At 42.8% G+C, this 25597-nt stretch overlaps 1 protein-coding gene across 3 annotated transcripts; it reads right to left on the bottom strand.

Moving 5' to 3' along the window:
- Positions 1–415: 415 nt before the first annotated feature.
- LOC139542184 (SLIT-ROBO Rho GTPase-activating protein 3-like) lies at positions 416–25597 on the bottom strand. 3 transcript variants are annotated; one of them, XM_071347293.1, is made up of 22 exons: positions 25350–25597; positions 24408–24531; positions 15976–16059; positions 15344–15515; positions 14906–15071; positions 14589–14651; positions 14061–14399; positions 11477–11698; positions 11282–11383; positions 10876–11109; positions 10613–10697; positions 10168–10195; positions 9957–10056; positions 9811–9871; positions 9619–9696; positions 8949–9077; positions 8699–8804; positions 7741–7968; positions 7596–7633; positions 7278–7434; positions 1875–1923; positions 416–1623 (listed from the first exon to the last, which is right to left on the bottom strand). In XM_071347293.1, exons 3-22 carry the CDS (start codon positions 16034–16036, stop codon positions 1459–1461), a joined length of 2583 nt encoding a protein of 860 aa, XP_071203394.1. In that variant the 5' UTR covers positions 16037–16059; positions 24408–24531; positions 25350–25597; the 3' UTR covers positions 416–1458. The 3 variants fall into 3 exon arrangements, with proteins under 3 accessions (XP_071203394.1, XP_071203395.1, XP_071203393.1); XM_071347294.1 differs by lacking the exons at positions 24408–24531; positions 25350–25597 and adding an exon at positions 21711–21897 and having other exon boundaries at positions 14061–14189; positions 14295–14399; XM_071347292.1 differs by lacking the exons at positions 24408–24531; positions 25350–25597 and adding an exon at positions 21711–21898.

Raw genomic sequence — 25597 nt, 5'->3', positions numbered from 1 at the left:
TGTCATTTCTCCTTGTCAAACAGCTAATAATGGGATGCATATGTTGTTGGAGCACAGTGTGCTGAAAACAGTGCAGGACATTTCAAGAATGGGACAGACTACAGCTGACCTTTCTGTCCAGCTTCCCATTGACAGCATGACTAGCCCAAACCTAAAAACGGAATCTTCCCAAACCCAAACCCTAACCTAATTTTAACCAATTCAGAAATGAAATATCAGTTGCACGTCAGCCACGTCCCATTAGTTTCCCCCATCTAGAACATACAGTACTCCTACAACATAGGACACAAACATACTGCATCCTCTCTGTGAGTTGGTGTTGCCATCTAGTGAGCAAATGTCTAACTGCAAATATCTTCTCAGTATCCAGTACAATGTGAAGTACAGACCTACAGTAACATGGGAAATTCTGAACTAATTCAACAAAAACATTTATTCAAACAATCATCAGATCCAGAAAACTATATAAAAATAGCAATACAACATTTAAAGGTTCATCGTTATCAGTAGCTCAATGACTCAATCACAGACAGGAGATCTTGCTGGTAAAATGTTAAAATGTACATCTCATCTGATAAAGGTTGTTAGAACATATGTCTTATAGGATCTCAAAGACCATATGGCCGTTGAATGTTCATAATTATAGGCCTACCCAAACATGAACCGTGAACTGACCAAATCAGATAGTGAGCGCTTGTCTTGGTGTTGGCATTGCACACATTGGGCATAGAGGGCCTCCATAGGCCCATAACCACAAGAGCATAGAATACAAACAGCACTGATAATAGTGTACATTCCAAGTCATTGTGGGTAAAATAAGTTATGATATAGCAACTCAAAACCTGCCATTGACTGTGTAGCATTGGCACTGGGGTCACTGGGGTTCTATCAAACACAGCCTGGTCCCAGATACAGATCTGGGATCAGGCTAACCAAAAAAAGGCTTCACAGTGGGAATCAAAACCTGTCTGTCCACTTGCAATAGCAAGAATCCCCTTAATGCATACCATCCAATGCTTTTCAAATCCATGGCGTGGAGTGTGCAAGTGCACACTTTGGGAAAAGTGTGGAGAATATGGACACAGCCCTACAGTGAAAATCAGAGTGGGGGTCATTGGGGTGTGTTGTATCAAACACACGAACAAAAGGCTTCACAGTAGGAGTCAAACCCTTTTGTCTGTGACTGTCCATTCACAGGCTTCACAATGAAGGCTGCTGTCTGAGCAGACTCATACAGTACAGTGAACTGACTGCGGTTCCTGTAACCCAGCCATCTGTAATCCCACTGTCAAAGGCTGCTGTCACAACCTGTCATCCTACACTGTGTCATCTCATCTAAGTCTCTCGTCTCTTTCGTCTCTCTCCTTCCTTTCATACCCTCTCATTCATTTATTCATCCATCTAGCCATTAATTCATTCTGGTCCCCTCTCTCTTTTTACCAGTCCAGTTGGTCAGATCTAAACAGGTCTTTCCCTTCTGCGCCCGACCCCTCCTTTCTTCTGCTCTGGAGGAGGTTGGGAAGAGCGGGATGAGGTGACCGAGGGGGTGGAGGAGGATGGAGGAGGGAATGATTGTCGAGCAATAAGCTCCTTGAAGACAGAGCTCATCTGGCGGCAGACCTCCTGTGAGATGAAAAGAGGGAATACGGGAGGAGAGGAGGGGGACAATGATGAAGGGAAGAAAAAAAGAGAAGAATAGAGGACAGAGATGTTTCTCTTCACTGGACTGGAGTGGACTCCCTCTAGCGTGGTCGCAAACCTCTTATTATGCACGCTTAGTGAGTTCAAAAATGACAACAGTAATTGCAACAGCTGCTGCCGGTAATTACAGAAATAAAATATTAAATATTAGCTTAATGAAAAACATGTCAGACCTTGTCAACCTGAACTGTTCTATCTTCACTGGATGACAGGTCCTGGGCTCTGTGAAAAACAGAGAGAAAGAGAGATGGGAGAGAGAATTTCAGAATTTCAGTTCCCCCGCTTAAGCTTATTTAGGTCACTACAATTTATGACAATGAGTGCTAAAACAATACAACAATAACAAGTCAAAATACCCTGTGAATATCAGAGTAGATGGTACATATTACTACCAAAGTTATGGCTACAGCAGTGGATGCTCCTAAGAGAAGGAAGGGGAGGACCATCCTCCTCAGTGAATTTCATACAAATACAACATTTAAACAGTTATCCTTTTTAGATAAAACTATACTAAATATAATCACATATATAGTCACCAAATAATTGATTAAAACACACTATTTTGCAATGAAGGTCTACAGTAGCCTCAACAGCACTCTGTAGGGTAGCACCATGGTGTAGCCGGTGGACAGCTATTTCCGTCCTCCTCTGGGTACATTGACTTCAATACAAAACCTAGGAGGCATGGTTCTCACCCCCTTCAATAGACTTACACAGTAATTATGATGACAACTTCCGGGGGACATCCTCTAACCGATCAGAGCTCTTGCACATTAATTTAAATGTTGTCCACCCAATCAAAGGATCAGAGAATGAATCTAGTACAGAAAGCATAAGCTACAGCTAGCTAGCACTGCAGTGCATAAAATGTGGTGAGAGGTTGAGTCAAAGAGAGAGAAAGACAATAGTTGAACAGTTAACAAATTAATTTCTTCCTAAATGAAGGAAAAGCGAGAGCGAAAGAGAGATTTCATGAATTTTTTTCACTTTCAGTTTCACTTACTTTGCAAATGCAGCTAGGTAGTTTAGCCTACTCAAACACCCTGCTCAAACAGAGGCTGCTATGAAAGCTAGCTGGCTATGACTATCCAACGCAACACTGTATCTCTTCAAAGTCAAGGTTTTCCTAATTTATTGCCTCTGGGGCCCGCCGTTGTAAGTGCTAAACTGCTTACTGACTGTACACTGTAACGTTACTGCATGATTGTAGCGAGTTTACTAACGAGTTAGTTCTATTATCTATGTTGACTAGGATGTTACTTTAGCTAACATGGTGACAATGATGTAGGCTGTGTGTAGCGGTTATGATATAGTTTGGCTTGGAAAGGTTTATTCGCCTGGTCACATACAGCTGATGTGTTGTGCATTGAAGTCCACAAGCGAAGGGAAAAGGTGAGAGGTGGAGATCACATAGATGCGAGAAGGAATACAATCTGGCTGCTATGAAAGTGAACTGGGTATTCATTCCGCTGATTCTGTTGAAAAACTTTTCTTAAACGGAAGCAAACGGGACAAAATTGGGATAAACATACCTGAATTTGTCCAATAGAAACTCTCGTTTATAATGGTTGGATTAATGATTACACCCTATATCATCTAGACGCAGGCAAGAGTGTGCAAGGCGGTATTGAATGTGTCACTGTCTGTCACCTCAAATTTCCCTCGACCTGTGTGCGACTACGTTGTAAACTTCATTCATAGGCTAGGTTATAGCAACCTCATGATGGGTATAGGGAAAATTTGAGTATCATATAGTAGCCTAAACGTATCACTGTTACATTGAACTGGGTGAATGGAATTTGAATGACAGTCATCCAATATGCTGTAATAGAAAAAAGGCCATGCTCATGAAAAAAATGATTCCTCCCTCATCTTAAACGGCACTGACCGCCACTGGGCTACAATGTGGTTTAAAGTCTCAGTGGTACAGGTACCACAGTAATAGGTGAAATATCTTTGATGGTACTTGTGGTGTTATTTGCATATTGCATCCTGATTGGCCATATACTGTGGGAATGTAGGGGTTCACGAGGAAAGCATATCTCTCTCTCATGTGGCTCGTAATGTGAAGCAACGTGAAGTTAGCAATAAATGTGCCTTCATAAAGATGCACCGTTAGTAGTTATTTTACTCACATACAGACACGTTTGATTACACGACATGGTGTTCGAAGTGGACTAGAACGAGTTACTAACAGAGTTTAGCTTACAGTACCTGGTTGAAAACTTTTGGGAAGAGAATCGAGGAGGCTAATCAGCATGGAAGACATTGCTGGAGAATCTTCACAAATCTATCGAGGAGAACCAGCTAAACACTCTCATGTACTGTATGAGAGAGGACGTTTTGAAGGGTCTAAACCTAAACGAACTCGAGCAAAAACAGTATGGACAAATAAGAGACAGATTTCATGCATTCTTTATTGTGAAAAATAATGTGATCTATGAGCGAGATCGCTTTAACATGTGGAGACCGGGGGAAAATTAAACAGTGGATTATTTTGTCACAGATATGCCCTAGCAGAATATTGCAACTATGGACTTTTGTATGATGAACTAATTAAAGACAGGCTAGTCATTGGGTTAGCAGACGTGCATCTGTCAGAACGTATGCAGCTAGATAAAGATCTCACACTAGAGAGAGTCATTGAGATGGCAAGACTGAAGAAGTGAAACAGCATCAAAGTTGCCTGCGAGGTGACACAGTAACAACAAAAGAGGCATGCTCAGTGGATAGAGTTATGCAGAAAGGCAGCCAGTGGACACAGAAATTCCAGCGTGAGAAAGCTAGCCATGAAAATGCTAATGACAAAAAGCAGTCAGTGTCAAAACTGTGGCAAAATCCCTGCACATCCAAGATCACAGTGTGCAGATAATGAAATAGTGTGTCACTCCTGTGGGGACGAAATGGCATTACCAACGTGTGTGTATGTCATCAAAAGCCCTAAACGAGATTCAAGAAGAAGATGATAGCATTTTCCTAGGAACAATAAAATCAGGAGGTGACCTATGGACGATTGACATTCAAGTGATGAACAGAAATGTGAAATTCAAAACAGACACTTGTGCCGGTGAGACTGTTATCCCATACAATGTGTTCAATCACATTTTCAACGGGAACCAGCAAGCCAGCTCTGCAAAAACCAACAAAACCTCTGCTAGGACCAGGAAGAGCGCCGCTGGATGTGATCAGCGTCACACGTCTGGTTCTAGGAAAGGGAGAAAAGGAGACACTGGAGGAGGTGTATGTCCTCAGAGATCTACACAGCTTTACTAGGCAGACCAGCGATCACAAAGCTTGAGCTAGTTGCTCGACTCCACAACATTGATTTACACACTGAAAAAAAGCTATCCAACGCTGTGCAGCGGTCTTGGCACAGTACAATAACCAAATAACATCAAGCTGAAACCCGGCTGACAAAATTCAAGAATGAGCTAGAGCGCAGGAAAGGTTTTCACCAGAGCGGAGGAGCACACGGACTGGTGCGCCGGCACGGTGGTTGTCCCAAAGAAGAAGAGGGACATGCGGATATGTGTTGATTTCACCAGTCTCAATGAGTCAGTGTGTAGAGAAAAATACATACTTCCAACTGTCGAGCAGAACTTTGGCTCACTAGCCGGGGCGAAGATCTTCCACACTCGAACCGAACATGGGCTTCTGGCAGATCCCGCTAGCCGAGGAGTCAGTTAAGCTAACAACCTTCATCACACCTTTCGTATGTTACTACTTCAACAGTCTGCCTTTTGGCATCGCTTCAGCACCTGAACACTTCCAGAACAGAATGGTGACCGAGGTCACTGAAGGCCAGGAAGGTGTGGTCTGTCACATGGATGATCTGTTGGTCTGGGGCCAAACTCAGGAAGCGCATGATGCAAGACTTCATGCTGCATTGCAGAAGATGGAAAAAGCCGGCTTAACTCTGAACATGGACAAATGTGACCAGTCAAAGGAGGAAGTGAAGTTCCTGGGCCACATTATCTCGGACTAAGGAGTACAGCCCGACCCAACAAAGACAGAGGCTGTCATGAAGTGCGGAGCCATCCAACATCAGCAAGCGACAGAGTTTTCTAGGATTTGTGAACCAACTGTTAAAGTTCATCCCTCTGCTAGCAAAAAAGGACAAACCTTTCAGAGACCTACTCTCAAAGAAAACCATTCAAAGAGCTGAAGGAGGAGCTGACATCCACACCCGTGCTAGCCCTGTACGACCCAAACAAAGAGATCAAAGTGTCAGTCGATGCGTCTTCCTACGGACTAGGAGCAGTGCTGCTGCAGAAGAAGAGCGAGGAATGGAGACCCGTTGCCTACGCTTCCTGGCCTCTCACAACGACCGAGCAGAGATACGCTCAAATGGAAAAAGAAGCCCTGGGGCTGACATTGACATGTGAAAGTTTCAGAGACCTTTTCATCGGTAAACACTTTCAGCTGGAAACTGATCACAAACCGCTCCTGAGCTTTCTGGGGAACCAACCCTTGGACACCCTTCCTCCACCAATCCAACGCTTCAGGATGAGATCTATGAGTTATTCCTACAAGATTGCTCATGTCAGTGGAAAGAGTCTGTGGACTGCAGACACGCTGTCACGTACGCCAGTCAAAGCAAAAGCTACTGCTGCAGAAAAGAAGCACATGGAGAGCACAAATACATATGTGGCTGCCATCATGGAACAGCTTCCAGCGAGTGTTTCCTACACGGACAATCTGAGAGAACAAATCTAAGCCGACAGTGTGTGCTTAAACATCATGACAATGTGTCAGGAAGGATGGTCTGAGTTCAGCGGATGCGAAGGACCGCTGAAACTGTACTGGGCAGAACGAGCTTTTCTCACAGTGCACGACGGTCTTGTGTTTAAAGGAACAAGACTTGTCATTCCATCAGCCTTACAAAATGATGTCCTCACTCCGCAGAAACAGACATCACCTCATCCCTATGGATGGACCTGAGTACCTGAGAACAACAACGCTACGCAGGAGAAGATTCAAGTGTCTTCACCACTCCGACACTCTGCATTGTACCTTTTACACCCAGAGCAAGGTCTGGGCGAGCAATAGGTAAACCTTAAGGACTGGATTTATAAGCCAGAGCATCAAGAACAAAAGACTGAGCTCAAAGTTAAAACAAATAAATCAGATAAAACAACAGCTGTCAAGTTGTTACAGTTCTAACTTACCTGTGGGGTAGATTTGTGTTTAAAGAAATTAGACATTTTGGGTTAAAGTTTACAGAAAATATTTGATGTTCATGACTATGTAGAAACGTTCTAGAATAACTAGGCAGTAACAGACCTACTGACATAAGAGCAAAAATAATCTCTTGAGGTCTATTGAGACAAAGGAAGTCTAATCTTTGTTCTCTGAAAAGGGAAGATGTGGTGTTCTGAATATTGCATCCTGATTGGGCATATGCTAATGAGGGCCTGTGGGAATGTAGCGGTTCGTGAGGAAAGCATCTTTCTCTCTCATGTGGCTTGTAATGTGAAGCAACTTGATGTAAGCAATACATGTGCCTTCATGAAGATACACCGTTAGTAGCTATTTTACTCACATACAGACAAGTTTGATTACACGACAGTACTTACTCTTTGCGTATGTAGCGGGGGGAGCGGGGCCTGCCATGTAGAGCCATGGGGATCTGTATGGTGAACTTTTCTCCAAGGGACACACTCCCACCTGCTGTGGATTGTCTGGAACTGCAGCTGCTATTGGATCGAGATCGCTCTCCCTTTGACTCTGACTCTGGATCACAAAGAGTTATTACATTTTTTTGACTGGGACAATGCACATCAATCAAGATTTCGGTTAATGTTTCTCATAAAGGATAGACGGAAAAACAATATCCCTGTGTCAAATGACTGATTCTCAAACACACATGAAGTTAGCAGCCGGGCCCTTCTCACCTTTACTGAGGATTTCTGAATCCCCTTCTCCCTCCTCACTGCAAAATAAACACAGACAATCAACATCAAGTGTATGTGCCTGAGTATGTGCTTGCGTGTATGTTTGTCTAGGTCGCTGTCCATTTATCTATGTGTTTTCTGTCACCAATCGTCTTGCTCCAGCGTCATGCATTTCTCATACACCGGTCCCTGTAGCTCGGCCGGGCTGGGGAAGATGCTCTCGTGCTGCAAAATGATGCCCTTCACCAGAGAGTTGATCTGAGGCTGCAGAGTAACAACATCCTCATCCTGCAACCCTCGCACCAGACTGGGGCCGAAGCACACGGCTAAGTTATAGGGCTGCATCATGTTCTCATCGCTGTACTGGGATACACTGGGGGAAGAGGGGGGAGATAGAAAGGAGAGCAAAGGGAAAGAGGGAGGGAGGTAGAGCGAGAGTGTGGGAGAGGGAAAAGAGAGAAAGAGACAGATAGAGAGAGAGGGGGAGTGAGGGGAGGGAGAGAGAGTGAGAGAAAGAGAGGTAGGGAGGGAAAGAGAGAAGAAGAGGGGGAAAGAGGGAAGGAGAGAGAAAGAGAGAAAGAGAGAAGAGGGCAAGAAGAATAAGAATAACATAATAAGACAGCTGAAATTTCACAGTTCAAGCTCTTAGTGCTGAACCAAATGGCTCGCTGACCCTTTGAAGAACTCTTTTTGGTTCCAGGTAGAATCCTTTTGGGGTCCATGAAAAATCCTTTCCACAGAGGGTTCTACCTGGAACCAAAAATAATTCTACCTGGAACCAAAAAGGGTTATCCTATGGGGACAGCCGAAGAACCCTTTTGGAACCCTTTTTTTGTAAGTGTAGTGCACAACTTTTGACCAGAGCCTATATAGGGAATAGGGTGCCATTTGGGACGCAACCTAACTGTGTTTTAGAAAAGCGCCTATCTCATCAAATGGCTGCTTCTCTCTTCTTTGAACAGAGGGTTTTCTTTGCAATACTGACATTTGCAAGGGCTTTGTGGTAAGTGTATGGTTAGTTCCTCTTGACAATGACAGTAAAGAAATCCCAAATAAGTGTTTGTTTGTGGACAATGTTTTAGAAATAGAACAAAGATACTTACTGATGGAGGAATGCAAAGAGGTATCTCATGACGATGATGACAGGTGGCGGATAGGAGGAGATGACCGATTTGAGTTTAGCTGCTCTCTCTGTCTCGTTGTCAATCTCTGGAAGGGTTGGGTGCAACAAGGAGAAAGATTAAGGAAAAGCATATGAAAAGCTACCCAATGCACACGCACACACTCAAACAACCCCCACTCCCCACCCTCACACATACATACATACACCCAACCCCCCATGCACACACTTACCTGCGTACTCCAGGAGCTGAGTGGTGCTGTCCTGAGGGAAGAGAGGGTTCTCCAGGGTTCTGAAGTAGAGCTTCAGTATTCCTGCAACTAAGTCCATGTCACACCTGCTGTCTGCCAGGGGGTCCTCTCCTACAGGGAACACCAAGGGCACATTGCCCAACATTATTAATGATCAATACTACAGCACTGGACTACGGCTTCCATAGACACCAGACCTAGGTTAAAATAATATTAACTTTCTATCTAAATACTCTGACTGTTCAATTGAGCCTGCCTGAGCTTGCAGTTTTGGGACTGTACCATTGGTTACATTTACCACAATGCCAGCTTAATCCAGTAAAGACAAATGATCTGAAACAGATACTTTGAACCCAGGTCTGTACTAGATGCAGCTAGAGCAGCAGGCAAGGAGCAGGTTGATGTTTATTGGGATGAATATTGTCCTGGAGGCAGCACTGAGCGGTTTCTGCCAGATGGGCTAGCCGCAAAGTCAAAATTGGCTATATCATATAAAAACAAACAATTAATGTTAGGGTTAGACAAGGTTAGCAGTGTGGTTAAGATTAGGGTTAGGTTTAAAATCCTAGTGACCACCCTGCAGAGCTGCCTCCCGGACAAGATTCATTCCAATAAATGCCAACGTGCAGACAGGGACAGCAGACAGGCCTACCTCTCTCAAACGCATCTCTCAGACTGTTGACCTCGGCCTGAGACCCTGGTACTCTGAAGATACCCTCATGGTGGAGACCTACAGTTTAGGATTGATTGACAGACAGACATGAATACCTTCATAGATACAGTCCATTAGCTGTTTGTAATATACAGTATCAATATGCACCAAACATGCACAATAATGGCTCACCATTGAGGTTGATGAAGCGAATGCAGCTTTCCACAACCACTGGGATCTCTTGGCCCGATGCCTGGGAATATTGGGAGAAGTTTATTGAAATCAGGATACTAAGGAGGAGAATGAGATGTTGACAGACAGCAACAGTAGGCTGGTACCTGTATGAACGAGAGCATGTCTCCAGTGAAGAGTTTGTGGGTGAAATGGATGCTAGGTTGACCCTTCATCCTTACACGAACACACTTCCTGGAGTTTTCTCTACAGGGGGGAGAAGACACACTAGTCAGTTGACTATAAGACAGTGCCCTAAACTGTTATGTTACTCTTATGAGGCAGTCATAAAGGTCTTACAGAGGAATGTAACTCTACCTGGCTTGATGACCATTGGTTGATTCAGCTAGGAAGGGAAGAAAAAGCAACAATTAGGATAGCTGTAACAGCTGTATTATAGGAAATGAAGAGCCAAAATGACACTTGGGCAATTAAGGAACAACAATGAGTGTACTGTATATGAGGCTATACTACAAAGTCATGCCGAACTGTTGTGTGTGTATTCGAGAGCTTGGAACTATAAGGTTCTATCTGAAAAAATAGGATTCTGCCTTTAATGTTCCGAACCCTCATTGGGTTTAAATGGTGTCCGCTATTTTTGTTCTTGTATTCTTTTGAACTTTACAACATAAATTGGGGCATTTAGAGTACTGTATAAGTAGAGACCATTGAACAGAACAAGGCTATGTCAATAACTACATTTGGACAAAAATGCAGATAGAAAGTTATTGTCCCAAGCTTGTAGAAGTGGTTAGTGCTGTACCTTTCTCTACAGCCACTTTAAGCAGATCATGTTTAGCCTGTAGTTTGGATACCAGAGAGCTTTTACAGAGATACTCCTTCACTTTCTGAGAGAAGAATCAAACACAATTCAAAAAAGTCATCATCATCGTCATTGTCATCATCATCATCACCTCCACCGTCATTTCCTTGTATTTCATTTTCATCATTACCGTAACCCCCACTATTATAGTGCACTCCTTTTGGCCTGACCCTTATGTGTAAGTCAGTTTAATAATGACTCACAGTACAGTAGAGGATCTCAGTCTCCTGCAGGTTGGCTCTGCGTCTGGCCAGATTAGGTCTGCTACTGCTGCTGGTCAGGCTTTCATTGCTTCCCCCCTGACCTTGGCTCTGAGACGGGGACTGAAGATGGACCTGGGAGCCCTGGGTCTGGCTGCTGGAGGGTGGAGGATCTAGGTCATCATCACTGATACCTTCCAGCAGGGTAACGCGGGCTGCCCGTAGAGTCTTATCTGCCTAGGAGGGAGAAAGTGTGTAGTGAATATATTGGAATCCATCTTATCCACTACAAGGTCGATTTTAAGCTTTTGAGGGAGTCATGGCCCGGTTACTGTAAAGCATTTTGTGTTGATAACAACAGTTGATAAAGGCTTTATACATTTGATTGATTGGGTGGACTGGACTTTACCTCCTCCGTTTCCTGGGTGAACCCGGTGAGTTTAGATTGTAGCTGTTGGAACCTGGTCTCCATCTCACCCTTAATCTCCTGCTCTGCACTCACCTCAAACACCTGAGAGGAACAGGGACAGGGAATAATCAGGGGATATCAGACAGGTGGGAGCAAAGACATGTGACGTTGAGATACACAACCCACACACCCTACCTGGTCTCCGTCGTGTGGCTGGTAGTGGAAGCGGAGTGGCAGACAGAAGGTGTTGGTGTGTGTCTGTAGCAGGTTGTCTCTGTCCTGACTCTGGTCCAGTCCAGACACAGCACTTTGGAGCTGCTGCAGCCCTACACTCAGGTTCTGCTGACCCCAGGACCGGCTGGACAGGTAGGCCGACAGCACACGGGACAGAGACAGGTGGTAGCCCACATCTGAACACTGAGAGAGACACAGAGAGATGACACTGGGATAAGATGATGTGTTTATGTCGTAGGCAGGGTTGGGGTCAAATCCATTTCAATAGTCAATTCAGGAAGCAAACTGAAAAATGCGAATTGGAATACGTCATGCAGGTCGTTTGAATGGACTTCAAGATTATTTCAAGAAATCCATGAAAATGCGGTCAAATAAGGTACACTACCGGTCAAAATTCTGAGAACACCTACGCATTCAAGGGTTTTTCTTTCTTTATACTAAGAGCGTCTGCTAAATGACTTAAATGTAAATGTAAATGTAGAATAATAGTGACGACATAAAAACTATGAAATGACACATATGGAATCATGTAGAAACCAAAAAAGCGTTAAACAAATCAAAATATATTTTATATTTAACATTCTTCAAACAGCCACCCTTTGCCTTGATGACAGCTTTGCACACTCTTGGCATTCTCTCGTCCAGCTTAACCTGGAATGCAGTCTTGAAGGAGTTCCCACATATGCTGAGCACTTGAGCACTTCGTGGTCCGACTCATCCCACACCATCTCAATTTGGTTGAGGTCGGGGGATTGTGGAGGCCAGGTCATCTGATGCAGCACTCCATCACTCTCCTTCTTAGTAAAATAGCCCTTACACAGCCTGGAGGTGTGTTGAGTCATTGTCCTGTTGAAAAACAAATGACAGCCCCACTAAGCCCAAACCAGATGGGATGGCGTATCGCTGCAGAAGGCTGTGGTAGCCATGCTGGTTAAGTGTGCCTTGAATTCTAAATCAATCACTGACAGGGTCACCAGCAAAGCACCCACACACCATCACACCTCCTCCTCCATGCTTCACGGTGGGAAATACACATGCGGAGATCATCCGTTCACCCACACCATGTCTCACAAAGACACGGCGGTTGTAACCAAAAATCTCCACCAGTCTAATGTCCATTGCTCGAGTTTCTTGGACCAAGCAAGTCTCTTCTTCTTATTGGTGTCCTTTAGTAGTGGTTTCTTTGCATCAATTCGACCATGAAGGCCTGATTCACACAGTCTCCTCTGAACAGTTGATGTTGAGATGTGTCTGTTACTTGGACTCTGTGAAGCATTTATTTGGGCAGTAATTTTGGAGGCTGGTAACACTAATGAACTTATCCTGCAGCAGAGGTAACTCTGGGTCTTCCATTCCTGTGGCGGTCCTCATGAGAGCCAGTTTCATCATAGCCCTTGATGGTTTCTGCGACTGCACCTGAAGAATCTTTCAAAGTTCTTGAAATGTTCTGTATTGACTGACCATGTCTTAAAGTAATGATGGACTGTCATTTCTATTTGCTTATTTGAGCTGTTCTTACCATAATATGGACGTGGTCTTTTATGAAATAGGGCTATCTTCTGGATACCCCCCTACCTTGTCACAACACAACTGATTGGCTCAAACGCATTAAGAAGGAAAGAAATTCCACAAATTAACTTTTAATTGAAATGCATTCCAGGTGACTGCCTCATGAAGCTGGTTGAGAGAATGCCAAGAGTGTGCAAAGCTGTCATCAAGGAAAAGGGGGACTATTTGAAGAATCTCAAATATAAAATATATTTTGTTTTACACTTTTTTGGTTACTACATGATTCCATATGTGTTATTTCATAGTTTTGTTGTCTTCACTATTATTCTACAATGTATAAAATATTAAAAAGAAAGAAAAACCCTTGAATGAGTAGGTGTTCTAAAACTTTGACCGGTAGCGTAAATCTAAAATTATATTTGTGTTTGTGGACAAATTTACTTCTGCCAGACATCTTTTTTGACATTTTTGTGCTGAAGAGCATTGCGTTACATTTTTGCCCATGAAAGGCTATTCAAAAAGCACCCAAAGGTTCAAAACTACTTGCCGGGTCACTTTCATGGCGTTTTTCAGTTTACTTCCTGAATTTAATTAAATTAAATGGACTTGACCCCAACCCTGCTTGTAGATAACATGTTGGATGCACATTGTATTGTAAAGTATTGTAGTAAACCTTGGCTTGTGTGAGCCAGAACGGCTCATAGAAGCAGGAGCCTATCTCTTGTTTCTGTAGTGTGATGTACAAGTACACCCCTTGTACAGGACGCTAGTCTATCGCAGGGCCTTACCCTTAATCTATCTCCTTAATGCTTAGTGCCAGGCCGAGACGCCTCGGATCCCATTTTTACAATCTTTGATATGACTCGGCCGTGGATCAAACTTCCATCTTTCCAATCTCAGGGCAGATACTCTTACCACAAGGCCGCTGAGTTTGCATCATTGCATTGCAGTCATTGTGTATTATGGCTGGTACTTTTCAGTACAATCCAGTGTCTTCCCTATTGGCGCCAGACAGCAGCTGTGAAGCACCACTCACATCTATGAGTGAGGAGATGTCCTGGAGATAGTACTTGTTCATGGAAGCGTTGGCTGCAGCCAGGTTGAGGAGGTAGTCGTTTCGAGCCTTGGTGCACTTCAGCTGAATCTCCTGCACTTTAGACTGTCTCTGGAAACACACATCGGAATGAGCCATTACATGCACGCACGCGCACGCACGCACACACGCGCACACACACACATTTTGAAAAAAGGGATGTGAGCTGTTCTTTACTTTCTCTATCTTCTTAGAAGCGCCTTGTTTCTGTTTCTCTGCTTCCTTCAGCTTTCCCTCTGCAGACACATAATCTGAATGGTACTGGTAGTAGGTCCTCCATGCCTGCAAGCCAGGAGAAACACACAAACATTGAAGCAGACACGCACACACACACACAGAGAACATTCATCAACACGTCATATCATGCAAATACCAAGACGACTACTTTACATCTCACCGTCTCCTATTTTAGAAAATATGCCATACTTTGTTTCATAACTGGTGTCTGTTTCCCACACATGTTGGACTTACTGTCTGTAGCTCTGTGGTGACTTTCAGTAGACCATCCTGTAACTGGGTACAGACATCTTTACTCTGGAAATAAAGAGATCAACCAATACATGTGTTAGATGACTAGAGAATGAAACAGAGGCCGAGGCAAAGATAGAGACAGATTAGAGATGGAGAGAGAGAGAGAGATTAGAGATGGAGATAAAGACAGATTAGAGATGGAGATAGATACAGATTAGACATAGGAATATGACTCCCCAGGACTCCCTGGAAAATAGTGCAAATGTTACTGAGCGGACTATCCTGGCTGAATGAATCAAATGAAGATGGAGCAGTACCCTCTTGGCCAGGCGCTGTGTGATGTCCAGACAGTGAGTAAGGGGCTCGGTTAGGGTGGTCCTACATATTTCACTCAGACCACTGTGGTCTCTGCTCTCCTGTCTGGTCTGAGCCAAGAGCACCAGCCAACACTGGGCCACAGACTGGCCACTACAGGGCTCCTTCCTGAAAGATAGAGGCACAGGGAACGGGCCATGGTTTAAACATAGACATGGTTTAACCATAGAGTTACAAGAATGGAAAATTAAAAAACACTGGTTTTTAGTTCTGGAATAGGCTTAATCTGTGTCTGGGAAACATGTAATTTGTAGAGTGGATTCAGAGACACAAAGACCATCTCAACTCTAGCCTGATCCCAGATCTGTTTGTGACGTCTTGCCAACTCAATGACCATAGGACTAACAGACATAGCACAAACAGAGCTTGGAGCAATTTACCTTTTGATTTTGGAGGTGAACCTCTCGGACAATTTGTCAAGCGAGCGTGCATACTCCCCTTCTATCTCACTGCGTCTACGCAGGTAGTCTGTCAGGTCCTGAAGCTGCTGAGATTTCTGCTCCAATTGCAGGTCCAACACCTTCAACTGGTCCAACAACTGACAACGCACCTCTTGGGGTGGGAGCAGGAGAGTGAGAGAGAGAGAGAGAGAGAGAGAGAGAGAGAGAGAGAGAGAGAGAGAGAGAGAGAGAGAGAGAGAGAGAGAGAGAGGGGAGAAAGAGAGCGTGAGAGCGGTAGAGAGAAAGAAAGAGGGAAGTTGAGAGTGATATACAGAGGGATGCCTCCATTTTGTTTACTGACTGTGAATAGTGAATGAGTTCTACACTTCCATGTCCTGTACATGTAGACCTTCAACCAAATGCTGAAGGTGACGGTTGTGTTGTACCATTGAGTCCAATGTGTTTACAGTCAATAAGCATTTAATATGGACTCAGTCTGTCACTAGACAGATATGCATGGAACTAGAACTATGTTGTACCAACCGGAGGGCGGTGAGAAGAGAAACATTAAAGATGAGCAGTACAGTAGAGTAATGTTAGAGAGTAAAAACAGTAACAAGGATTTCCCTTACCTTTGATTTGTGTGTCATAGTCTAGAACACCCACTTTTCTCAGCTTCACATTTGACGTCATTGTTGCTCTGACAGGGTGAAACCCTGTTGCAAAGAGATGTCAATAATTCCACAAGGTTTTCTGTGATAGTTCAACCTGAAACGTTACAACCAACCTGCTACCTAGTTCCTGGCAAAACCCCTCACTGTACCCATGGTTCTTAGAGAGTATATGTATGTGTGCAGCTAATGACCCCACTTCTGGGACAAAGTCCACTTGATTATTGACCTAACTCTTGAAAACCTTTCTGTCTATACTTGTAGTGTACACTACCCTGCTGCGTCTTGATACAATCTGTTCCAAACACTTTGGAACAACGCTCTGTGACACTCTGTGTTTACAATGCAGACTGACAGACTCCACAGTATCCACGTATTAGAGATAGACTGACTGAGATAGACTGACTGAAATAGAGTGACTGTAAACAGTATTCTCTTACTGCAACACATCTCCTAGTTCAAGCCAGCCTGCCTCTGAAGCGATAGATGCGTAGAAAGCCAGTTGGCATGTAACGCACCGCTCTGCTCGCGCTGCTGCATAACTGTAGTATGCTTTGCAAAAATAGCAGCAGAAACATTTCAGCTGCTCTATAAATAGTACTTTGCCACTGCCACATGGTACACAGCACTGTCACTGAGGGGATGTTTGTTTTACAAGCTACAGGTGGTTTCACTAATAGATTTAGTAACTGTAACCAATGTTCCCTCTAATTATTTTCGGCACTGAGCAAATTTCAGGTCTGCTGAGCGCAAATTGTGTGAAAATTCTATGCGTGAGTTTACTGTGAACACTGATGTACCCACTTTAAGTTACAGTTTTAACAGTGGCCTTGTAGGCTATTTGATCATAATGTAGGCCTACCAAAGTGGCCAACCATCAAAAACAATGGAGAAAATGCATCCCATAACATTTTAACATGGAAATAGCTGTTATTATTCCCATAACATTATAACAGAGGATCAGACACATCGTGCTACTGTACCCTCTGCCTATTGGCTACTTAGCTTAATCAAGTCTGTCTCAAAATACAAAAAAAAAGCTCTAACTGACTCGCTTTTCAAAGATGTCTAGAAATTTACACATTTGTGTTCTTGTAGGAAGCAATCACTCCCCTATTGCTGACTACAAGTGATCTATAACTGGGCTAATAACTCACTAACAAGTAAAGGATATTAACAAAATGTGCACACGCGGCTATATTCAGCTCTCACTTTGATCTCAAAACAAGCGCATCTACTCACGACTGATCTAAACACAGTCCAGTTCAATGTACAGTGCATTCGGAAAATGTTCAGACCCCTTGACTTTTTCTACATTTTGTTACGTTACAACCTTATTCTAAAATTGATTAAATCATTTTCTTCCTCTGTACTTTGCTCCGTTCATCTTTGCTTCGATCCTGACTAGTCTCCCAGTCCCTGCTGCTGAAAACATCCACACAGCATGATGCTGCCACGACCATGCTTCACCATTGGGATGGTTGAGGTTTCCTCCAGGCGTGACGCTTGGCATTCAGGCCAAATAGTTCAATCTTGGTTTCATCAAACCAGAGAATCTTGGTCTGAGTGTCTTAATGTGCCTTTTGGTAAACTCCAAGCGGGCTGTAATGTGTCTTTTACTGAGGAGTGGCTTCCGTCTGGCCAATCTACCATAAAGGCCTGATTGGTGGAGTGCTGCAGAGATGGTTTTCCTTCTGGAAGTTTCTCCCATCTACACAGAGGAACTCTAGAGCTCTGTCGGAGTGACAATGGGGTTACTGGTCACCTCCCTGTCCAAGGCCCTTCTCCCCCGATTGCTCAGTTTGGCTGGAGGGCCAGGTCTAGGAAGTGTCTTGGTGGTTCCAAACTTCTTCCATTTAAGAATGATGGAGGCCACTGTGTTCTTGGGGACATTCAATGTTGCAGAAATGTTTTGGTACGCTTCCCCAGATCTGTGCCTCGACACAATCCTGTCTTGGACCTCTACGGACAATTCCTTCAACCTCATGGCTTGGTTTTTGCTCTGACATGCACTGTTAACTATGGGACCTTATATAGACAGGTGTGTGCCTTTCCAAATCATGTCAAATCAATTGAATTTACCACAGGTGGACTTCAATCAAGTTGTAGAAACGTTCAAGGATGATTAATGGAAACAGGATGCAGCTGAGCTCAATTTCAAGTCTCATAGCAAAGGGTCTGAATACTTATATAAATAAGGTGTTTCTGTTTTTTATTTTTAATAAGTTTGCTAAAATAAAAATAAAAACAGTTTTTACTTTGTCGTTATGGGGTAGTGTGTGTACCCCATCATTTTAGAATAAGGCTGTAATGTAACAAAAAGTGGAAAAAGTCAAAGGGTCTGAATACTTTCTGAAGGCACTGTAAATGGCCACACAGGTCTATGGGCTGAGTAGTGTGTGTCAATGTAATAGAATCCTTCTCCGATGTGTTCTGCCTACAACAAAATCTCTTGCATAGTTTGTTTTGTTTCGGTATGTTGCGTTGAAAGTGGCTAATATTGCATCGATTCGATCACAATTGCCACAGTAAAAGGAAACGTTGATGGTGTTAACAGGGAAAACTTGAGAACAGTGGTCACCAACCTTTTCTGAGTCAAGATCACTTTAAATCAAAATGCAAGCTGAGATCTACTGCTGAGATTTTGTTTTATACATGACTTAAAAAATGTAAGCCTATGCAACATTAACCAATGAAAAACAGTTCTGTAGCAATGAGGTTTGTGAAGTGAGCTATAGGCCCAATATATTATCACCGCATACTGGCTTTGCTTGAATTGCCCTACCAATTGCTGTTCGGGCCATTTTTTCCAATTATTTTTCAAGATTTGAGGTAGACTATATGATCACAACGGTAATAGTGTGATCATATAGTGAGCATACATTTAAATAATTTGCTTTCTATTTTTATTGGGCTAATGGTGCCTGAATCTGATGGTCAGTCTCAGCTGATGGAGAGAGCAGCAGACTGAGGGTTCGCCTCTCATCATCCCTCCGCTCTCTCTTTCCTCCACTGACACTGACCAAAAAGGGACACAGTCTTCCAGCTGATGGAGAAACTCGAGTCACACAGCATTATTTCTGCCTCATGCACACATTCATGTTGTTACTCCTATGAACAGAGAAAGTGAAATATTCCTCAATATTAAAAACGACCCAAGCCTCTAATAATAACAACAACGCAAACATATTGATTCGCCTCCCTACTCATTCATTACTGCTGCAGTGCTTGTTGTAGTGCTGATTGGAAATAGGAAGAATGTGCATTTTATGGCTTATAAAAGTGTTGAATACAAAAGTGTTGACATTGCTGAGTAAGAACTTAAACATGAACTCACTCATAAAAACATCAGATCTTTGCTGTGTTCGTTGACAGTCGCTCTCTAGTCGTGGTTTTAAACGTTTTGACACCTCACAGCATCAACTTTGCTGTAGCTTTCTTTTATGCCTGCTACATTACTGCAGACACGGTCATCTGAGCCATCCTTTGGCCAGAGGAAGTCTTTTAGTGCTCTTGATTTGCTTTCTGGGCCCGCCGGGAAGGCAGCTTGTACCTTCAGACACATGACATGGTTCAAAATGGAACTATGTTTATTGTTGTGTTTTTTACAGAAATGTTTGCCGATCGACTAAGAATGCCTTGGAGATCGACTTTCGATCGTGATCGACCGGTTGGTGACCACTGCTCAAGAAAGTTGAGTGAAGTTCAATCTCCTGTTTCTCTCTGCGGGCTGATATTTCTGCGCGGCAGTCTCGGGGCTACTGCCGCGCACAGACAGACAAGACACAGCACACACAATCCTTCAATTCTAGTTGACATGATTTGCAGATTATATCCGTTTATAAACTATTAACTACAGTTACTGGTTTATGACTATATCATTTCATGACAGTCAGACCCAGCCAGCCAATGTTGCTTTTCTGTTCAATAGCATAGGCCTGGTGTTGTTGGCATAATAGTGATCTGATGATCCAACATCATTTTCCCTTCTTCCTCTTTACGTTGGATCCAGAGTCATTAACTTGTCCAGTGGATGAGAGAAAAGAGAAGTCTTTATGGATTTGTGTTGTTTGTTATTCCTTATGTTAAGTACTGTTAAAGGCCTGAGAGGGGGATCAATTAACTACACTTCAACCTCCATTTATGAAGTTAGTATTATTGGTAGACTAACAGTGAAATGTTTACTGAGAAGCCCTTCCCAACAATGCAGAGGAAAAAAAAAGAGAAATAGAAAAATAATAACATGGGGAATGCGGTTACCTTTAGGGGAATGATTGATTGAGAGCTTAACCAGTCAGTACATGATCACTGCCTGGACTTATGGTTATGAACTGCATTTGAATTGCCCTTCATGAAGTTAGTAGTTCAAATTATTGGCATCTGTCCTGCCTCTCTGTTTCTCTGTTGTCTGTCTATCACATAGAGACACCTCTAGTGATCTTTTGAAAGGGGAAGACAGGGGTGGTGTTTCCTGTGTCAGGGGCACACACACACACACACACACACACACACACACACACACACACACACACACACACACACACACACACACACACACACACACACACACACACACACACACACACACACACACACACACACACACACACACACACACACACACACACACACACACACACACACACACACACACACACACAAACACACACACACACACTGAGGAGCATATTAGGACTCACTTGACCTCCCTAACCAGTCACTTGACTTCTCTCTCTCCGTCCGTTTCATCACTCTCTCACTCTTCACTGGCAACTAACTTCCTCTTCTCTTTTCAAAAAGCATTCTCTTAACTTACAATTCACTTCTACATGTCACACAGCTGTTTTACAGTCTTCCCAATTTCACTCCCTTTCATTTCTTTTAAACAAAACAACTTTTGCCTGTGATTTCTTCAGTCCATCTAGATCGGCATGCCTATAGGTTAATCTATGTATGTGCCTGTAGGTTAGCTATAGGTCTATTGCATCTCCATTTGGAATTTGTAACACATTTCATCTATCTTAATAAAATGCATTTTAGAAAGCAGTTGTTTTTAGAGCTTTGTCACCCTTTCCTTTCTCCTTCTCTCCATTCCTTCACTATGTGATCATCATTGAATCACCCAACAGGAATTGGAGTTTATTGCCATCATCATCAGGACATAGGCAGGGTACCAATTCTTAACTGACATTCACTGGTCAGTTTTAACTGGAAGACCCTTTTGTAGTTGCTGTATCTGATCAAATTTGATTTGATCTAAGGCTCACACTTCGAACACACCGACAGCCTCATTGGGCAAAATGTTACGCAGCATCATCTGGATATGTATGCAACAGAAGTTCAACATTCACATTCTGCTACCATTTTTGTCAAGCCGTCTAAAATGTACGCACCACACCGAACACACTGCAACTGCCTCTGCAACGCAATGCTGCAAGGCAAACGCAGCGTTTCATTGGTAATGAATGTCATAGTTACATGTATTGCCATATGTACTAATTAGGTGTTTCCCAAGTTATGGTCCAACCCCAACCACACATAAAGGTCACAGTGGGGTGAGATACAAATTGAGAAATACAGTATTCATAACTGTCAAACAGTAAATAAACCACATTCACAGGAAGTAGAGAAAAAGTAACCTCACCAAATGTGAAATAAATGGCCTAGTTATTCTGTCATGAAAATGTGATTCTTACCTGGCTGAAATTAGTTTTAATACTCTTCTTTTCCACAGTGAGTAACATTTATCTCCAAACGATAACTTCTCTCCTCCTCCTCCTCCTCCTTACGTTACATACATAAACCTGGGTGCTCTCTCTCTCTGTCACAGACACACACACTCTGTTCTGTTGCCCTCTGACACACTCTCTGAGACATCCTGTGACAGCTTGTGAAAGAGTTGTGAAGAGTGAAAGCTTCTAATTCAAGCCACACCCTCTCCTCCTCATCATCCCCCTCTTCTCCCCTCCCTCGTCATCCATCCACTTTCCCCTATGAGTTCATGTGTATAGAAGTAACACACATAGGCTGAGTAAGAGTAAGCGCTGTCATCTATAATTACCGTATTAAGTCTTACCACCGATCTCTTACTCTGAGTAACTAATATACTTGATGAGAGCATTGCACTTAATTGTGTAACACGTCCTAAAATGGTGGTGCCAAATCCACCCACCATGTCATGACAAAACACATTCATATCATCTCACTGAACGAGTTCTCCACATATAACATGACATAATGCTGATACTATACATGACTAGAGAGCAGTAGTTAGCTAATATTGTTTACCAGAAACAACGGTGCAGAGTGAAGTGACTGTGTTGTCATGCCTTTGCAAGGTGTGAAGATACCAGATAATGAGTGAAAACAGAACTGTATGCTTGTGGTTAAGAGAAGGGAAGAGTTTTACTGAATGTATAAAAAATATTGCTGTACGAGCAGAGAACTTCTTTCTCACTTCTAACTTCCTGTGTATTTCCTTCCCTCCCTTCCAACTAAGACACATTAAATAGCTGACTGTTAACTGAAAGTGGCTTCTAACTGATCTATATTTTGTTTTGACTGTAGTTTTCGGTATAAATGTTATATGGTATAAATGTTGGTTTAAATGTTGACGCATTGCTAAGTTTATTTCTTCCCCTTTCTCAAGAAGTCCAACCTTCTTTAGAGTTTAATTCTAAAACTGTAAGCTATGCAACATTAAACCAATTTTTCCTTTTGTGCACAATTCCATTAATGAAACTTCTCAAAATGCTTTTTATTTCATGAAAGAGAGTAGAGAGTCTTTTTCCAGTTTTCTGAGAAAATGTACAGTACCAGTCAAAGGTTTGGACACACCTACTCATTCCATAGTTTTTATTTTTCTTTCTAAACAAATCAAAATGTATTTTATATTGGCCAGGGTTTCTCTCAACCAGCTTCATGAGGTAGTCACCTGGAATGCATTTCAATGAACAGGTGTGCCTTAATAAAAGTTAATTTGTGGAATTTCTTTCCTTCTTAATGCATTTGAGCCAATCAGTTGTGTGTGACATACTATATACACACATGTGTGTGACGGTGCTATACAGAAGATAACCTTATTTGGTAAAATACCAAGTCCATATTATGGCAAGAACAGCTCAAATAAGCAAAGAGAAATGACAGTCCATCATTACTTTAAGACATGAAGGTCAGTCAATTCGGAAAATTTCAAGAACTTTGAAAGATTCTTCAAGTGCAGTTGCAAAAACCATCAAGTGCTATGATGAAACTGGCTGTCATGAGGACCGCTACAGGAAAGGAAGACCCAGAGTTACCTCTACTGCAGAGGATAAGTTCATTAGAGTTAATAGCCTCAGAACTTGCAGCCCAAATAAATGTTTCACAGAGTTCAAGTAACAGACACATCTCAACATCAACTGTTCAGAGAAGACTGTGTGAATCAGGCCTTCATGGTCAAATTGCTGTAAAGAAACCACTACTAAAGGACACCAATAAGAAGAAGAGACTTTCTTGGGCCAAGAAACACGAGCAATGGACATTAGACCGGTGGAAATCTGTCCTTTCGTCTGATGAGTCCAAATTTGAGATTTTTGGTTCCAACCGCCATGTCTTTGTGAGATGCGGTGTGGGTGAACGGTATTTCCCACCATGAATCATGGAGGAGGAGGTGTGGGGGTGCTTTGCTGGTGACACTGTCAGTGATTTATTTAGAATTCAAGGCACACTTAACCAGCATGGCTACCACAGCATTCTGCAGCGATACGCCATCCCATCTGGTTTGGGCTTAGTGGGACTATCATTTGTTTTTCAACAGGACAATGACCCAACATACGTCCAGGCTGTGTAAGGGCTATTTGACCAAGAAGGAGAGTGATGGAGTGCTGCATCAGATGACCTGGCCTCCACAATCACCCAACCTCAACCCAATTGAGATGGTTTTGGAAGAGTCGGACCACAGAGTAAAGGAAAAGCAGCCAACAAGTGCTCAGCATATGTGGGAACTCATTCAAGACTGTTGGAAAGCATTCCAGGTGAAGCTGGTTGAGAGAATGCCAAGAGTGTCCAAAGCTGTCATCAAGGCAAAGGGTGGCTACTTTGAAGAATCTCAAATATAAAATATATTTCGATTTGTTTAACACTTTTTTGGTTACTTCATGATACCATATGTGCTATTTCATAGTTTTGATGTCTTCACTATTATTCTACTTTGTAGAAAAACCCTTGAATGAGTAGGTGTATCCAAACTTTTGACTGGTACTGTATCTGTTGTTAAAATGTATCTCAGGACATCCTGTTTAAGACATCATGTTGGTGTACTTCAACACCTTGTAGAATGTGAGAGAGATGGTACCACAAGGCAGGCTAAATACAACAGTGTGAGGGTGATAGATGCTTCGGGTATGTGTTACCTTGGTATCAGTTCAGTCTGTGATGTCAATTCTTCTAATGATGATAATGGTGTTACCATGGTATCAGTCCAGTCCTGGAGGTCAATTCTTCTGATGATGTTACCATGGTATCTATCAGTCTGTGCTGTCAATTGTAATGAAGACAGGAACAGAGTTACTGGCTCAGGGGCTCATTTATAAGATCGCAACATTACAGAAAATTCAGATAGAAATGTGTACAACAGAAATGACTGTCAGATAGAATAGTGAATTGTAAGCTCTATATATTACATTTCCATCTGCAACATTTAAAACAGCACTAGTGTGAATCAGGGTTTTCGTTAAGGAAATGTGGCCCTGGACAACAGATTTTAATTTAGCCTACTGGCCATTTGAGAAATTTGCATATCCCATTAGGGCGTCCACCCGCGGTGCTCAGAATGACAGAAATCACATTTAGATTATGGTAATGCATCTTAACAGAACATGCAACTCCCGTAAGGAAGCAGACAGTTTTCAAACTTTTGCCAAAATGCAATTTGCGGAAAAACACCATTCTAAAAAGTGCACCTGATAACGCGGTTCCATATGCGACGGAGATGAAAATCTCTGTTCGAAATTTAGGAAGAGGGAGTCTAAAGATGTCACAACGAGAATGGGTTGCTAATATGACTAGGACTGTGCATTTGGCTTCTGGAAAACGAAAGAAAGTTGATATGAAAAACAATAGAACAGGAGAGAAGTGGCATAGCTGTGGGTCCAATAGGGAACCACTTCTCTCCTGTTCTATTGTTTTTCATATCAACTTTCTTTCGTTTTCCAGAAGCCAAATGCACAGTCCTAGTCATATTAGCAACCCATTCTCGTTGTTGGAAATAAATTTGCCCAAATTATATAATCACTCCTATCTATCTTCTTATTTATGTCTGTGTGTGTGCAAGTAGAAAAAACATGTTGATTCACCCTAGGTCTGCTTCTAGAGAAATGCCAATGCCATCTTCCGCTCTTTCATCTTGATGAAACAAACGGTCTGCTACGGGTGGCAACAATGTCATACTCTTTTTGAGCAGACAGCATCAATCAGGGTGGCTACACACACAGAGACAGAGGGGTGCTGTTTTGCTCGCTCGGATGCTTTATCAGGTGATAAGCGTTCAGCCTCTTGCGAATTGAAAGAAAATTATGAAGCAGAGTTTTTTTCTTGGTCAAGT

This window comes from Salvelinus alpinus, chromosome 17 (genome assembly GCF_045679555.1).
Source record: "Salvelinus alpinus chromosome 17, SLU_Salpinus.1, whole genome shotgun sequence".
In the NCBI taxonomy this organism is placed as follows: domain Eukaryota; kingdom Metazoa; phylum Chordata; class Actinopteri; order Salmoniformes; family Salmonidae; genus Salvelinus; species Salvelinus alpinus.
The sequence above is the reverse complement of the archived record's forward strand: the minus strand, read 5'-3'. Positions and strand labels throughout refer to the sequence as shown.

Bases quoted from the DNA above. Each gene is read 5' to 3' on its own strand.
- LOC139542184 (XM_071347293.1), bottom strand. From the start codon at position 16,036: ATGACGTCAAATGTGAAGCTGAGAAAAGTGGGTGTTCTAGACTATGAC. The intron at 11,384-11,476 runs GTAGGGTGTGTG...TGTTCCTCTCAG, and splicing joins AGCCACACGACGGAGACCAG to GTGTTTGAGGTGAGTGCAGA. The intron at 7,969-8,698 runs GTAAGTATCTTT...CTCTTCCCCCAG, and splicing joins CTCTTTGCATTCCTCCATCA to TGTATCCCAGTACAGCGATG.